The sequence below is a fragment of the Polypterus senegalus genome, chromosome 13, assembly GCF_016835505.1.
Source record: "Polypterus senegalus isolate Bchr_013 chromosome 13, ASM1683550v1, whole genome shotgun sequence".
NCBI classification, from domain to species: domain Eukaryota; kingdom Metazoa; phylum Chordata; class Cladistia; order Polypteriformes; family Polypteridae; genus Polypterus; species Polypterus senegalus.
In genome coordinates, this window is record NC_053166.1 from 26439518 (window position 1) to 26454161 (window position 14644).

The 14644-nt window shown below is 42.5% G+C and overlaps 1 protein-coding gene across 1 annotated transcript in view; it reads left to right on the forward strand.

Annotated features, from left to right (window-relative positions):
• dele1 (DAP3 binding cell death enhancer 1) overlaps positions 1–5550 on the forward strand; it is a 34192-nt gene extending 28642 nt beyond the window's left edge. The window contains exon 12 of the mRNA XM_039774260.1: positions 4270–5550. Coding sequence (XP_039630194.1) covers positions 4270–4562 — 293 coding nt within the window. The 3' untranslated portion in view covers positions 4563–5550. The remainder of the gene's footprint in view (positions 1–4269) is intronic.
• Positions 5551–14644: the final 9094 nt, after the last annotated feature.

Consider the following 14644-nt stretch of genomic DNA (forward strand, 5'->3'; position numbering starts at 1 on the left):
GGACTTGATGTGGACACTGGAGACACATTTTAATGCCAGGTGTAAAGTTAATCCAGCTATCTATGGATACAAACTACATATGAAATGGACCTTCAAGGAGGTCTTTGAGAAAACTAATTATCGCCATAGTGTTTTGAATATTGATGAAGCAGATTGCTTCATGACACCCCTGCATTTGCTTGATTTTGAGTGATTTAAGTATTTTTCTGCTATTTTCTAATTCCTTATGGTCATCTTGAAGCTTTGTTGCACCCCTAGAAGAACCACTTGCCTACATGACAACTTAAAATTCCTTCCCCAATTAAGGTACTTGGCTGACATGCACAACTTGTGGTTCAGTTTTACTGCAGACTTATCATTTTGGGGGTTAGGTTTTATTTCACCCATTCTCTGCAGTTTGAATTACTAGCTTTGAATTAACGTATTCAGTCGAAGCTCTGTTTGTCATTCAGCATTAATGCACATGAATTCGATTTGAGGGGGGCCTTAAAAGGACTGTATTAGTAAAAGCAGTATGCCAGTGAGCCCAGCATTTAATATTATTTCAAGTGATTGTAGAAACTGCAGCATTTTGTCATTAGCCATGTAAAGTGTGTGCATTGTGTGACCTGAATGTAACGTGCAGTACATTTGTGACGCTAGCTGATCCATTTGAGAGCACTCTATTGGAATTCTGTGACACGGCGACATCATAAATAATTACAGGACATTCGCTAGATCTGATCCTTAATAGACCATCAAAAGCATTCTCAAAAATTAAACCGAAAAGGCTAATGGTCTTAATGTCTTAAATGGATTTGATGACAAATTTTATACCATATTTTGCTTTTTTTTTTTGTTTTTTTTTAAATAACCAATGCTACCATCTCACTGTATTGCAATCATTACCTAAAGCTCGCCCTAAACTACTTCTTCCTCTTCATTTATAGCCAATGGAACAAATCTCAGAATAATTTCAACAGAGATCTTGCATTTCAGGTGAATTATTTGAAGTTCTAATACTTCACCCACCACCCGGACTGAGCTAACTGCATACAGTACTATAAAAAGTATTCACCCATTTGAAACTTTTCACATTTTGTTGGTATACAACATTGAATCGCAGTGAAGTTTATTTGAATTTGTTGACACTGATCAGCAGAAAAGACACTTTGACTTTAAAGTGAAAATACGCAGATCTCTATGAAGTGGCCTAAATTAATTACAAATATAAAACACATAACAACTGATCGGATACAGTAAGTAACTCGCCCCCTTCACGTCAGCACTTAGCCGATGCTCATTTTTCGTGACACATCCATTTTCATTTTACTGTCTGCTCAAGTCTGCATTGTTGGAACATGGCAGCATACAGTTCTGCTTGAAAGTTTGTGAACCCTTTAGAATTTTCTATATTTCTGCATTAATATGACCTAAAACATCATCGGATTATCACTCAAGTCCTAAAAGTAGATAAAGAGAAACCAGTTAAACAAATGAGACAAAAATATTATACTTGGTCATTTATTTATTGAGGAAAATAATCAAATATTACATATTTGTGAGTGGCAAAAGTATGTGAACATCTAGGATGATCAGTTAGTTTGAAGGTGAAATTCGAGTCCGGTGTTTTCAATCAACGGGACGCCAATCAGGTGTGGGTGGGCACCCTGTGTTATTTAAAGAACAGGATCTATCAAAGTCTGCTCTTCACAACACATGTTTGTGGAAGTGTATCATGGCAGGAACAAAGGAGATTTCTGAGGACCTCACAAAAAGAGTTGTTGATGCTCATCAGGCTGGAAAAGGTTACAAAACCATTTCTAAAGAGTTTGGACTCCACCAATCCACAATCAGACAGATTGTATTCAAGACCATTGTTACCCTCCCCAGGAGTGGTCGACCAACAAAGATCACTCCGAGAGCAAAGCGTGTAATAGTCAGCGAGGTCACAAAGGACCCCAGGGTAACTTCTAAGCAACTGAAGGCCTCTCTCACATTGGCTAATGTTCCTGTTCATGAGTCCACCATCAGGAGAACACTGAACAACAGTGGTGCGCATGGCAGGTTTTCAAGGAGAAAGCCACTGCTCTCCAAAAAACATTGCTGCTCGTCTGCAGTTTGCTAAAGATCGCGTGGACAAACCAGAAGGTTACTGGAAGAATGTTTTGTGGACGGATGAGACCAAAATAGAACTTTTTGGTTTAAATGAAAAGCGTTATGTTTGGAGAAAGGAAAACACTGCATTCCATCATAAGAACCTTATCCCATCTGTGAAACGTGGTGGTGGTAGTATCATGGTTTGGGCCTGTTGTGCTGCATCTGGGCCAGGACGGCTTGCCTTCACTGATGGAACAATGAATCCTAAATTAGATCATAGAATTCTCAAGGAAAGTGTCAGGACATCTGTCCATGAACTGATCTCAAGAGAAGGTGAGTCATGCAGCAAGACAACGACCCTAACCACACAAGTCGTTCTACCAAAGAATGGTTAAAGAAGAATAAAGTGAATGTTTTGGAATGGCCAAGTCAAAGTCCTGATCGTAATCCAATTGAAATGTTGTGGAAGGACCTGAAGCGAGCAGTTAATGTGAGGAAACCCACCAACATCCCCAAGTTGAAGCTGTTCTTTACGGAGGAATGGGCTAAAATTCCTCCAAGCCGGTGTGCAGGAATGATCAGAAGTTACCGGAAACGTTTAGTTGCAGTTATTCCTGCAAAGGGGGGGTCACACCAGATACTGAAAGCAAAGGTTCCCATACTTTTGTTACTCACAAATATGTAATATTCGATCATTTTCCTTAATAAATAAATGACCAAGAATAACAATTTTGTCTCATTTGTTTAACTGGTTTCTCTTTATCTACTTTTAGGACTTGAGTGAAAATCTGATGATGTTTTATTTCATATTTATGCAGAAATATAGAAAATTCTAAAGGGTTCACAAACTTTCAAGCACAACTGTAAGTTCAAGCTGTTTGCACCAAGGTATGACTCGTATTATCACCATACTAGTAATGGTGCACGGCAGTGAATACACTTGACTTGAGCAGTCCTAGTTTTCATCCTCTTTCTCTCTATGTTTAGCATTCATTTCCTCAGAGGTTGATGTGCTTGCTGTTTCTTGAGCAGCTCTTATTTTCTCCACCCTAGTGGCCCGCATCTTCTCTTCTTTCATCGGCATCGTTTTGCATTAAAGCTGATTAAGTCAGTGTTTTTGTTGCACTTAGTACGTTTTCTTTAATTTTTCACTTAAGCTGACACTTAAGTCTTCAATCTGCCTCAATAATGATTTAAGATACGAAGAGGTAGGGAAAGTGACGGCGAAGGTGGTAGGTAATGAGAATGGCGCTCATACAAATGGCCGCTCTGCTGAGTGCTGCCTAGAGTTATTTCTACAATACAATAAAATACAAATAAAAGAGGAATAACCTTGAAGGTCACTCATCAAGCAGACAGTAGACATCACGTAGTATATGTGTGCCAAATTTCAACTCAATGGGTCAAACGGTTTGCGAGCTACAGATGATTTAAAATCCTGGACAGATAAGCAGACGGCCACGGTGCGTATTACATATAATGATCTACAATAAAATAAAATGAAATAAAAAGAGGATTAACCTTGGAGGTCAATCATCACCCCGAAAGCAGATAGTAGATGTCACGTAGTATATGTGTACCAAATTTCAGGTCAATAGTTCAAACAGTTTGGAAGCTACAGGTGATTTAAAATCCTGGACAGCCACGGTATAGCATATTATAGAAGAAGACTGCAATAGAAATTGAGGTTCATCCACCCAAGGAAACGTTTTCAGTCCTCAGTTGTCCAGTGTTGGTGATTATGTGCCCAGTGTAGCCTGATCTCCCTGTTCTTAGCTGACGGAAGTGGAATGTAGCGTAATCATTGGCAGCGGCAGCCCATCCGTGTCAAGATCAGATGCCTTTTGTGCTGCCGTTCTGCATGTCGCAGTTATAAAGAGCTGTTGTTTGACTATTTATGGCCTTGCTGTTGGCTTGGACGTATCTGGTCTGCCTTTCATCATTAACAAGAATAGCCGCTGACTGGATGTTATATGTTTGATTTTTAGCTTAGAATACACAATGGAAGGTCTAAGATTGAGATTGATCTAGGGGTCTTACTGGCACATGCAAGTAGAAATGTTTACTCTGTACGTGTAATAATAAGGCCTGTATAGACACCGTAATGTATGTGGAGTGCAGTAGGTGATAAAGTCAAAGTGTATTTAAGAATAACTGAATTTTATTTTATTGACCTTTTCTATTTTCTAGAGTGTACGATCTCTGAAGATGTGGTTTTAAGGAAGAATCAGTCTTCTCCTTGTTTCTCAAATGTCACTTCGTTCTGGTTTGACACACACAGTCTCGCCACGCCTGATCCACACCCCAGGACAATACTGCCTCGCTCTTGGAGCACCGGACAATTTCTGTTGTTGCCAGTGTTATATTCCAGGTCAAGCAACCCCCCGGTGGTCTTTGAAACAGGAAAAGTGCTTGGAAATGCAAGGTGGCAGGTGACGGACCAGAGAGCTCATAGCAGTTGGACAGTAGGGGGAGTTGCATAATTTGAAGTGGCTCCTTATTCTTGAGTATATGTGAACATGTCAGGCATGGTTACTGATGTTATGATCCTCGGGATCCGCAGTAGTTGCAGGTTTTTGTTCCACCCAGGTCCATAATTAGATGCCAGGCCTAACAGATAGTATTTAGTAATATGGCTTGTCAGTGCTTTCATTCTTCCAAGTCAATACTTGTATATTTTTGTGTTTTCAGAGAACTTTATCCATATGGATCCATTGTGGTCCATCTCTCTCTCTCATTTATTTCAAGACATTTTATTAACACAGACACTTCATGATGACATACAAAAGTTTAAATGGAATCACGTTAGCCGGACAGCCGGTGGCTACTTTCTCATTTGCACCTCATGGTTATCTGATGGCTGGATTAAACTAAAATGGGACATTAAGGGTTCTGAATTATAACAAGCAAGATAACTTAAATTAAGGCCCAAAAAATCACGGGTTTTAATTAAGAGGCTAGTTCAAGTGAAAACCTGCAGCCGCTCTGGTCCTCCAGGACCATAACTGAGTACCCACATTTTGTAAGTTTTATAAACCTTGTAACGTTTTAAGCACTTAACCATTTTATCTGCTATTGAGATGCACAAAGTACATGTCATAGTTTCTAAAAATGAATTTAGAGCAGTAAACCAAGTTTCTTCTGTCAAAGACAGGTAGATTAATATTTAAATGTTGCATGGCGTGAGCCAGATGAATAATGTTTACATATCCAGATTCTATGGAAAGTTTTGTTGTGTTTTTTGTTTTTTTTAATGTGCCTTTTATATCAAGTATAAGTTTATTAAACTCATCCTGTCGACATGGCTCCCTGATCTGGAGTGGCACCCCACCTCGGCCAGGATACGTTCTGCCCAACCGCACTTGACGCTGAGTTGGATTAATTGGGTTTTGACAATGAATGTATGAATGTTTGCATCGTCGTGGTTGCAACAACTAAAGAAATAAAATGGCAATTTATTTGTGTCAGTTGCTCACTTTTAGTTTGTTTATTTTTATTTTATTTTTCTCACAATGGTGTCCTGGAATAAGCAGGTTCAGACAATGAAAGTTGCAAATGTGATTCAAGTCTTCAAGAAGGGGGACAAAGTGGATCCTGGTAATTACAGACCAATACTTCTGTACCATGCAAAATTATGAGATCTGTAATAAGAAATAATCTGAAAAGTGCCTGTGTGGAAATGGTACACTAAATAACAACCTGCATGGGCTTAAGACAGGAGCGTCTTGCCAAATGAATCTTTTAGATTTTATTTTTAACAGGCAACTGCAGTAATTGACAAAAGCAAAGCATACAACATCATTTATTCTCACTTCCAAAAAGCGTCCGATTCAGTCCCACGCCAAAGTCAAATCTTGAAGCTAGAAGGCGTGGGCATCGGAGGGAACCTACACGACTGGATCTCGAGTGGATTAACCGGCCGTCTCACAGGATCAGACGTGATTCTCAAAACGGAAATGCACATCTGGGGACAACTCGTTAAAAAGCGGCAGGGAAATGCGCTGCTCCAGTGGCTACACTCGCAGGGCTATTTGTTTTTGAATATAACGGCCACCCCCAGTCCCTCCAGTCCGTGCACTTTAAAAAGACGGAGTTTCAGGGAGAGAGCAAATGAAACTGAAACAGACGACGCTGAGAGAAAATAAAAACTGCTGGTATGAATTCAGGAGCTCAGTAGCACAAAGTAACTTAATGATTAAGGCAGGGGTCCTCCATCACGGTCCTGGAGGGCCGCAGCGGTGACGGGTTTTCATTCCAGCCAGTGTTGTAATTAGAACTCAGTCCTTACTGATGATGACAGTTGGTGTTTAACTCTATGCCTTGTTAGTGCCTTTATTCATCAAAGACAATTTTTAGTTACTTTGTAGATCAGATGTCCTCAGTTACAGTCCTGGAGGTCTGCTTTGGCTGCAGGTTTTCACTTTAGAACCCTCTTATTTACTACTAAAGCAATACGTCTTTTGGGCCTACTTTTATTTCTCTTGCCTGTTACCTTTCAAAACCCTTAACTGTCTATTTTAGATTTTAGCAGCTGCATTTAAGTTTTAAGTTTTGTCACCTGTTTTCTTAATAAGACATTAGTTGATAATGAGACGTAGATAACCAATAAACCAGCAGCTCTCCAGCTCACGTGCTTATCGTGAAGTAGCGTTGATAAAAAATGTTTAGAAATGAATGAGAGGGGAATTGGAAGGACCATTAAGTTTAAATCTATTCTGGTCCACAAAACACATGGCTGATGTTCTCACAGAAGGAAACTCTACAGTGCAATTCAGATTGCAGCATTAACAAGCTAAATAGTTCAATACCAAGTTTCATTATCAGCACGGACTGCTTTCTAATTAGGAAACGAGTTGGGATAAAAACCTGCAGCCACTGCGGCCCTCCAGGACCGTGACTGAGGACCCCTGGATTAACTCTTTCAGGGCTAATTATTTTTTTCATTTTCTCCCAGGTCTGAATATTTTCTAAAGTTTTCTAAAAAGCATGCAAAGGAAACACTAAATGCATTTAACATTAAACATTAGCTTTCTAAGATCAGCCGTGACATGGCTTACATACTTACGTACTACATACCTGTTTGTCTAACCATTTCAATTCTGAAAGGCACTTTCTGGAAAGGAAACAGCTTCCTGCCTTTCATTTTTGATTTCCAGATCACTTGCATCAAAATCGGAGTTTGATCAGTCAGTCTGATTCAGCAATAATATGCAAAAAGCAATGAATAATGCCCACAGAGTATTTTGCTGTTTTGCCCGACGTCCATGCCATTCTAGACGTTGTTAACTCTATGCTCCTTACACACACACAGGGATTCAATGTCAAGTCAATGAGTCTAACAGTCCTCCTAGCAAAGAGGGTCTCCCGGTACCGTGATGGTGTGTTTTGTCGACATCTACAGCTGTTTATTACCCTCTACCCCTAAAGTCAACATTCAAACCTGACCACTGCTGTTAACAAAAGTCGACATTAGCCCTAAAAGAGTTAAGGTGTACACTGTAATGAGTGCGACAACAGAAACGACACACACACACATACACACGTGTTGGTTATTATTTGATTGAAGTCATAATTTATCACCTCAAACACCTGTGCTATACTCGGACCCGGACACAGACAGGCAGACACCGAATGTCCCCAAACACACACGTTTATTCTTCTGCTCTCTGCACAACACAATCACAGTGCACAAATCACCAATAATACAGCCCTTTAGACTTCCTTCTGCCACCTCCACTATTCCCTTTGCAAGCTTGGCCCTCCTCTTCCTCCCGACTCTGGCTCCTCTTTTATAGTTCACCCAGATGTGCTCCAGGCGCTTCCTCATGATCTTCCAGCAGCACTTCCTGGGGTGGCAGAAGTGCTGCCTTCCAGGGCTTCACGATCATCCAGGCGCCCCCTGGCACTGACCACAGGCCCCAACAGGGATGAGTTTCTAAGCTCTGTTTCTGTGGTCCCCACACAGACCAGGGCGGCTGCCCCTCTCATGTCCCTCTCCTGGTCCTTCCAGGCATCCCGGGCTGGACTGAATCCTCAGCTGTCCACCACACACACCTTTTCTAAGGATTTTAAAATGACTGCAATATGAAGAATTCCCCACAAAAATCAAGCCTTTCTTGATCCATTGTCTTTTTCAAGACTTGTATGTTACCGTTATGTGTTTTACTTCGTGGACTGCGTGAACTCCATATCCTTTTTTTATGCCTAATAATAATTTTGTCCACCCCAGTTGGGCTCAGACAGCCTGCATTCACTGTGACGTGAACTTGAAGCCTCATGTAAGTACCACAAAAGACCTCTCGCCTCCAGCATTTGCCACATTTGTTATAAATTCGGAGGTGGTGGTGGTACTTGTACATTTTTTGGTTCTCCCCTTTCACCCAGTGCTGCAAGGATGAACTTGTTATGCACTTCCAACAATGTCTACAACAGGGAGAAAACCATCAAACCCAGCTGGTAACACAGCCAAACATGTCTCTCTATTATAAACAAAAAAAAAACAAACAACTTGAGACGAGACTTTTTCCCGGGGATGAGATGTGATGTGAGAGAGACACTTTCACTTCCCACAAGATGGACAAGTCACGTCATACTTAAAACCTTCAGATGCAAGTGCCGTGATACACATACAGAGCAGGTTAGAGATAATGGAAGTTGGAAAATTCGACAGTCTGCAAAAATGAGAGTAAAGATCGCATAAGTGCAAAAAGTTAGTGTAAATATTACAGCAAAAAGAGATCAATGTTCAGGTGCTGTACAGGCTTTTAAACGTTTGATGCTCCGCACCAAATGTAGATCACGTGGCACGGCAGCAGCAGCAAGCCAACAGCTTCTCAAGCAAAGAGGAGGTGAAAAAACAACTGTTAGGCCTTGTTCACACGGGCGTTAAGTTTTTGGATAAACGAACTTGCTCTGAACGTCCTAGACGTTTATGTTGCATTTTGTGGTGGCGATCGATTGACTTCTACACCGGCGTTCGTTTGTCTCTGTCTAACGCCAGCCTGCAGCCCAAATTGTAGTTTGTGTGTTAACCTGTGGAGGCAGTGTCGGGAACTGGATATGAAAGCCCTTGTCGTTTTATTTGAGGTGCCTCCTTTCAATATGGACCATTTTGCTATGTTAGATATTAATCTTCTTGTTTTAAAAATACTCGTAATACGGCGACGTAGGGAGAGAAAAAATCGCCGCGCTACTGGGTTCATCCTCTGACTGCACAACGTCGGGTTAAAGGAAGTTTTTGTGCTTTATGAAGAAATGCGAAAATTTCCGCGCAAGTTTTTAATTACTGTCGGATGTCGGTTTCCACTTTTGATTGTCTGCTGCAGCTGGTGCAATGCCACATTGCACGCCGATCAACCAATATGCGACTTGGTGTTAGCCCCGAAGAGAGACTACTTGTCACTTTGAGGTAAGGAAACAGTAGTCGAGTGTGCGCTTACACCGGTGTTATGCACTGAAATAACCACACCCCCCCCTCCTCCGAAGCGTAAAATAAACGCGCAAAAAACGAACTAGAAGCGGTTTCCTTGCGTTCGTTGGGTTTTGAACGCCAAGAAAAAGCTGCATGCAACGTTTTTTTGATGCCGTATTAACGCGCAGCCGGACAAACGCACGTCAGCAAAGCCCGTGTGAACACTCTCATTGACTCCTACGTGTAGAAAACACTCGGCGCTTGATCCGCGCTCACCTGACGCTACGAACGCAAAAAAAACGATCGATTTTAACACCCGTGTGAACAAGGCCTTACTTGTTTCCCAATGTGTCGCCTTTTATGAGGGGTTTCGGAAGATCAGGCACATCTCCTTGGGGTCTGCTCAGCCCCTCTCTTTACAACGGCGCCAACTGCTAGCGGGGAGAAGGGTAGGCGAGCAATTGCAGATCACGTGTGAGGGCAGCAGCAGCAGCACAACAACAGATGCTGGAGCAAAGACGAGTTAGAAATAAAAAATGTATTTGTTTCCCAATGTATCACCGTTTAAGAGGGGTTTCTGAGAGGTGGCCGCTGGTGGTGGGGGGAAAGGGTTTGGCAAGCGAGCAGGGGGCTTAGCCCCCTAGTAACTTTATAAAATAAAAAAGGCGTATTTTCACAAAAATGCTCTGCAATGAGAATTCAAGCAAAAAGACCCCTTTTATTGGCTAACTAAAAAGATGATATGCCCCTTCTTTCAGGCCCTGATACAACGCATTGCTGCACCCACCACATGACAAACCAACTCAGGATCCCAGATTAGGACGCCTCAGCACCACACCAGTTCAGATGGAGTGGAACAGTGGGAGGCTTTTTATGGTGGTTGGAGTGCCAATTCTGCCGCCGACCCCCAGGTTTTTCTCGGCAGGTTGGAGAGCCTACATGCAGGGCTGGATGCAGATTAACGTCATACCCAGGACAGTTAAGGGCCTTGCTCAAGTACGAAGTAGAGTCACTTTTGGCGTTTACGGGATTCGAACCAGCAACCTTCCGATTGCCAGTGCTAGAACCCTAGCCCCAGATCCACCACTCTGCCCCTTCTTCAGGTACAATGTAATTATGATGTGATATTTGATGACATCTTGCCTGAAGAAGGGGGCCCAGACTTGCCTCGAAAGCTTGCATATTGTTATCTGTTCAGTTAGCCAATAAAAGATGTCATTTTGCTTGACTTCTCATTGCATCTGTAATGCCTAGCACAGTACCAACACCCTACTACTACTATAACAACAATGCTCTCAAAGAAAAGCAAACTCCAAAGTGCACCAAAAGCAAAACAGCGTCCCAGAAGTCAATCCAATCAAACGAGGTCCCAGTACAGAAATCCAGAGCAAAGTCAAAAACAGAACCAAAAGGCTGAAAACTGAGTAAATCTCAAAAGCACAGAAAAAGGCAGAAGTAAACTCGCCATGCCAGTCACCACCTTTGAAATGAACCACCAGGATCTGCGGGGGACCCTCTGGTTTTATAGGGTGGAGGGCACTTCCTGGCAGTCCCACCTTTTTCTACCCGCAAAACACGTGCACCATAGCGAAGGCAACTAACATAATGTACATGGTTGAAACCAAAACTAAATAATGAGGTTCATAATCAACATAAAATAATCAAAAATGAACAAAATAGACACACAACATGAATTTGAACCGCATATAGGGGAGGACCCTCAAGTATAGACGGGACAAAACTTGGCCAACTCAACCAAACTGGCTTAATCAGGTTTGAAAATGGGGTTGATGGATGGAATTGTACACCGACCACTTGTCCACTTTCATCCCAGAGCTGCTCAGCTGGATTGAGGTCTGGTGATTTGAGAGGCCACGTCATTAATCCAAAGAGATGAACTATTCCTGGAGCCATTGCAGGAATTTCCTGCCCTTACAACAAGATTAGTTACCTGGAGGGACAAAAAAAAAAATATCCATTGAAAGATGGCAACGCTCATAAAAATGACGGTTCTTTAATTTCACTGTACTGGGTTGTGGGGTTCCTTGTAGGACACGTGCTTGAGCAGAAACCATTCATTCTGGGAAGTGTTCAGTGCAAATAAAGTTGGATCTTTGGACAAAACGGAAATCTTTATTGAATAGCAAGATACTAACAGATCAAGAAAATGTGAATTAATCCTGTGTGATGGTATGCAACAAGAGTGCTAAAAGCAGGAACCCAGTGGTATTTCACAAATTGGTTATCATCTCCTAATTTTTGGAACCTGTTTAAATATCTAAATAAATGAATGTTCTTTCTGGATCCATCATGTGGGTGCCACTTTTGGGAACCAAAAATGGTTTCCCTTAGGCATCACTCTGAAGAAACACTTTGGCGCCTTTTAAGAGTCTAAACTGCTGTTATGAAGGAATACCCCTGGACAGCAATGGCATCCTGAAATCTTGTGGCATTGAAGTGTTAATCTGTTAACAACCCATTATGTGACAATACCAAACTCCATACCAGTATACCATTACACTGATGCCAGTCAGAGTGTATCCATGTGCCCAAGTGCTGTCCTTGGGCATTTTTCCCACTGCAGGATCTTTTTTCAGGAAACAGGGACTTTTTAGAAATTCAGGCACTTTTAAAGTGTTGCCACCGCTGGAACTCGGGCCGTTTGCAGTTTCTAGCTGGGTGGGTTCCTGGGACATTTTTTTTTAGCTCCTCCTCCAGGGGATGCCTTTTTCATTAAACCAGAAAATATCATGGGTGGGGCTTGGGTGATGAATTGTGCTGATTGGTTGACCACAAGTACCAGTGCCACCTTACAAATCTGCTGGTAGCTTGGACTTTGGAGTAGAGTTGGGCATTTCAATTCCATTTACTGAATCAATTCTTTTGAACTATCCGTTTAAATGAATTGATTCTTTTATTCATTTGATTAACTTTTAGGGTTTACTTATACCACAGTTCTGAGTGGGCAAGGTTTCCCCCTCCGATTGCCTCACAATTATTTAATTAAATAATTATTAATATAATAATTTTAAAAATGTCAGAGCTTGGTCCGCATTGCCGGCAGTAAGTCGAGCCCGTTTCCAGTGAGAGTTGGACTCCGCCAGGGCTGCCCTTTGTCACCGATTCTGTTCATAACTTTTATGGACAGAATTTCTAGGCGCAGCCAGGGTGTTGAAGGGGTCCGGTTTGGTGGACTCAGGATTGGGTCACTGCTTTTGCAGATGATGTTGTCCTGTTTGCTTCATCAGGCCGTGATCTTCAGCTCTCTCTGGATCGGTTCGCAGCTGAGTGTGAAGCGGCTGGGATGAGAATCAGCACCTCCAAATCCGAGAGCATGGTCCTCAGCCGGAAAAGGGTGGAGTGCCCTCTCAGGGTTGGGGGAGAGATCCTGCCCCAAGTGGAGGAGTTCAAGTATCTCGGGGTCTTGTTCACGAGTGAGGGAAGAATGGAGCGTGAGATCGACAGGCGGATCGGTGCGGCATCCGCAGTGATGTGGGCTCTGCATCGGTCTGTCGTGGTGAAAAAGGAGCTGAGCCGTAAGGCAAAGCTCTCAATTTACCAGTCGATCTACGCTCCTACCCTCACCTATGGTCATGAGCTATTGATAGTGACCAAAAGAACGAGATCGCGAATACAAGCGGCTGAAATGAGTGTCCTCCGCTGGGTGTCTGGGCTTTCCCTTAAAGATAGGGTGAGAAGCTCAGTCATCCGGGAGGGGCTCAGAGTAGAGCCGCTGCTCCTCCGCATCGATAGGAGTCAGATGAGGTGGCTCGGGCATCTGATCAGGATGCCTCCTGGACGCCTCCCTGGTGAGGTGATTCCGGGCACGTCCAACCGGGAGGAGGCCCCGGGGAAGACCCAGGACACGCTGGAGGGACTATGTCTCCCGGCTGGCCTGGGAACGCCTTGGGATTCTCCCAGAAGAGCTGGAAGAAGTGGCCGGGGAGAGGAAAGTCTGGGCCTCTCTGCTTAAGCTGCTACCCCCGGACCCGACCTCGGATAAGCGGAAGAGGATGGATGGATGGATAATTTTAAATTACAGTATATAATATATATGTGTGTATGCATATAAGAAATTATATATTTACCACTATAGTTCATATACAACAAAGCAAATTTAAGTACCAAATTTAAAACAGGACGTTACGTTACAGAATCACAAGTGAATGATAATTCTGCAACTCGTAATTGTTCGATCACGAGTTAAATGAACAGAATCGTTAGACTGATTCTCGGGTACTTTTACTCGTCCATGAATTAAATGTGCGAGACTCGTGACTCAGGCGGTCCTTGCACATGCGTTTTACAAATCCACCGGCGGGCAACTGCTGCGAAATGTCAGACGATGACGGAGATGGGTCTAACTGCAGCCTGCAGTACCTATGACGTGGGTCAAGTAATGCACACAACGTCAGTCACCAAACGCTCTTTGAGTCAGATAACGCTCCCAAAATCGTAATGCGATGGGCGATGATGTTGTGATGTCGGGGCGTTACGTAACTGACCTCATAGGCATAGACATATATAGATAGATGCCGCATTCACTGTGTTGCCCAGTCGACACGATAGTCCGCGCATCCGCCATATTGTGAGTGGCAAAAGTGCCATTTAAACTAATACAGTTAGACATGGAAACCGGGTTTTCTGATGAAAACAGTATCGTTTATATACAAATGATTTTGGCAAATCGTTTAAATGCAATTATTTATATCCATGTATACACTAATAATGGCAATTATTAAATAATAATAATTATTATTGTTATTATTAAATAATTCCTCCCATATAAGTAACATTTCGCGGACTGCCTTCTTCCATCTTGAAAACATTTCTAGACTCCGTCCTGTTCTTACGCAACACAGTACTGAAGTATTGGTCAATGCCCAAGTCACCTCAAGTATAGATTATTGTAATGCTATTCTACCTGGCATCCCACAAAAACATATCCATCACTTACAACTTCTTCAAAATTCTGCTGCCAGGATAATAACCTGCTGTTCTAAATCCACTGAACGTATTACACCGATTATCTCTCAACGTCACTGGCTCCCTGTTCACTACAGAATACAATATACTAAATACCGCACTTTAAAGCTCCCCCCCTCACTGATCTCTTACAGACTTTAGCACTCCTTTCGCTCACTCAGATCCTGT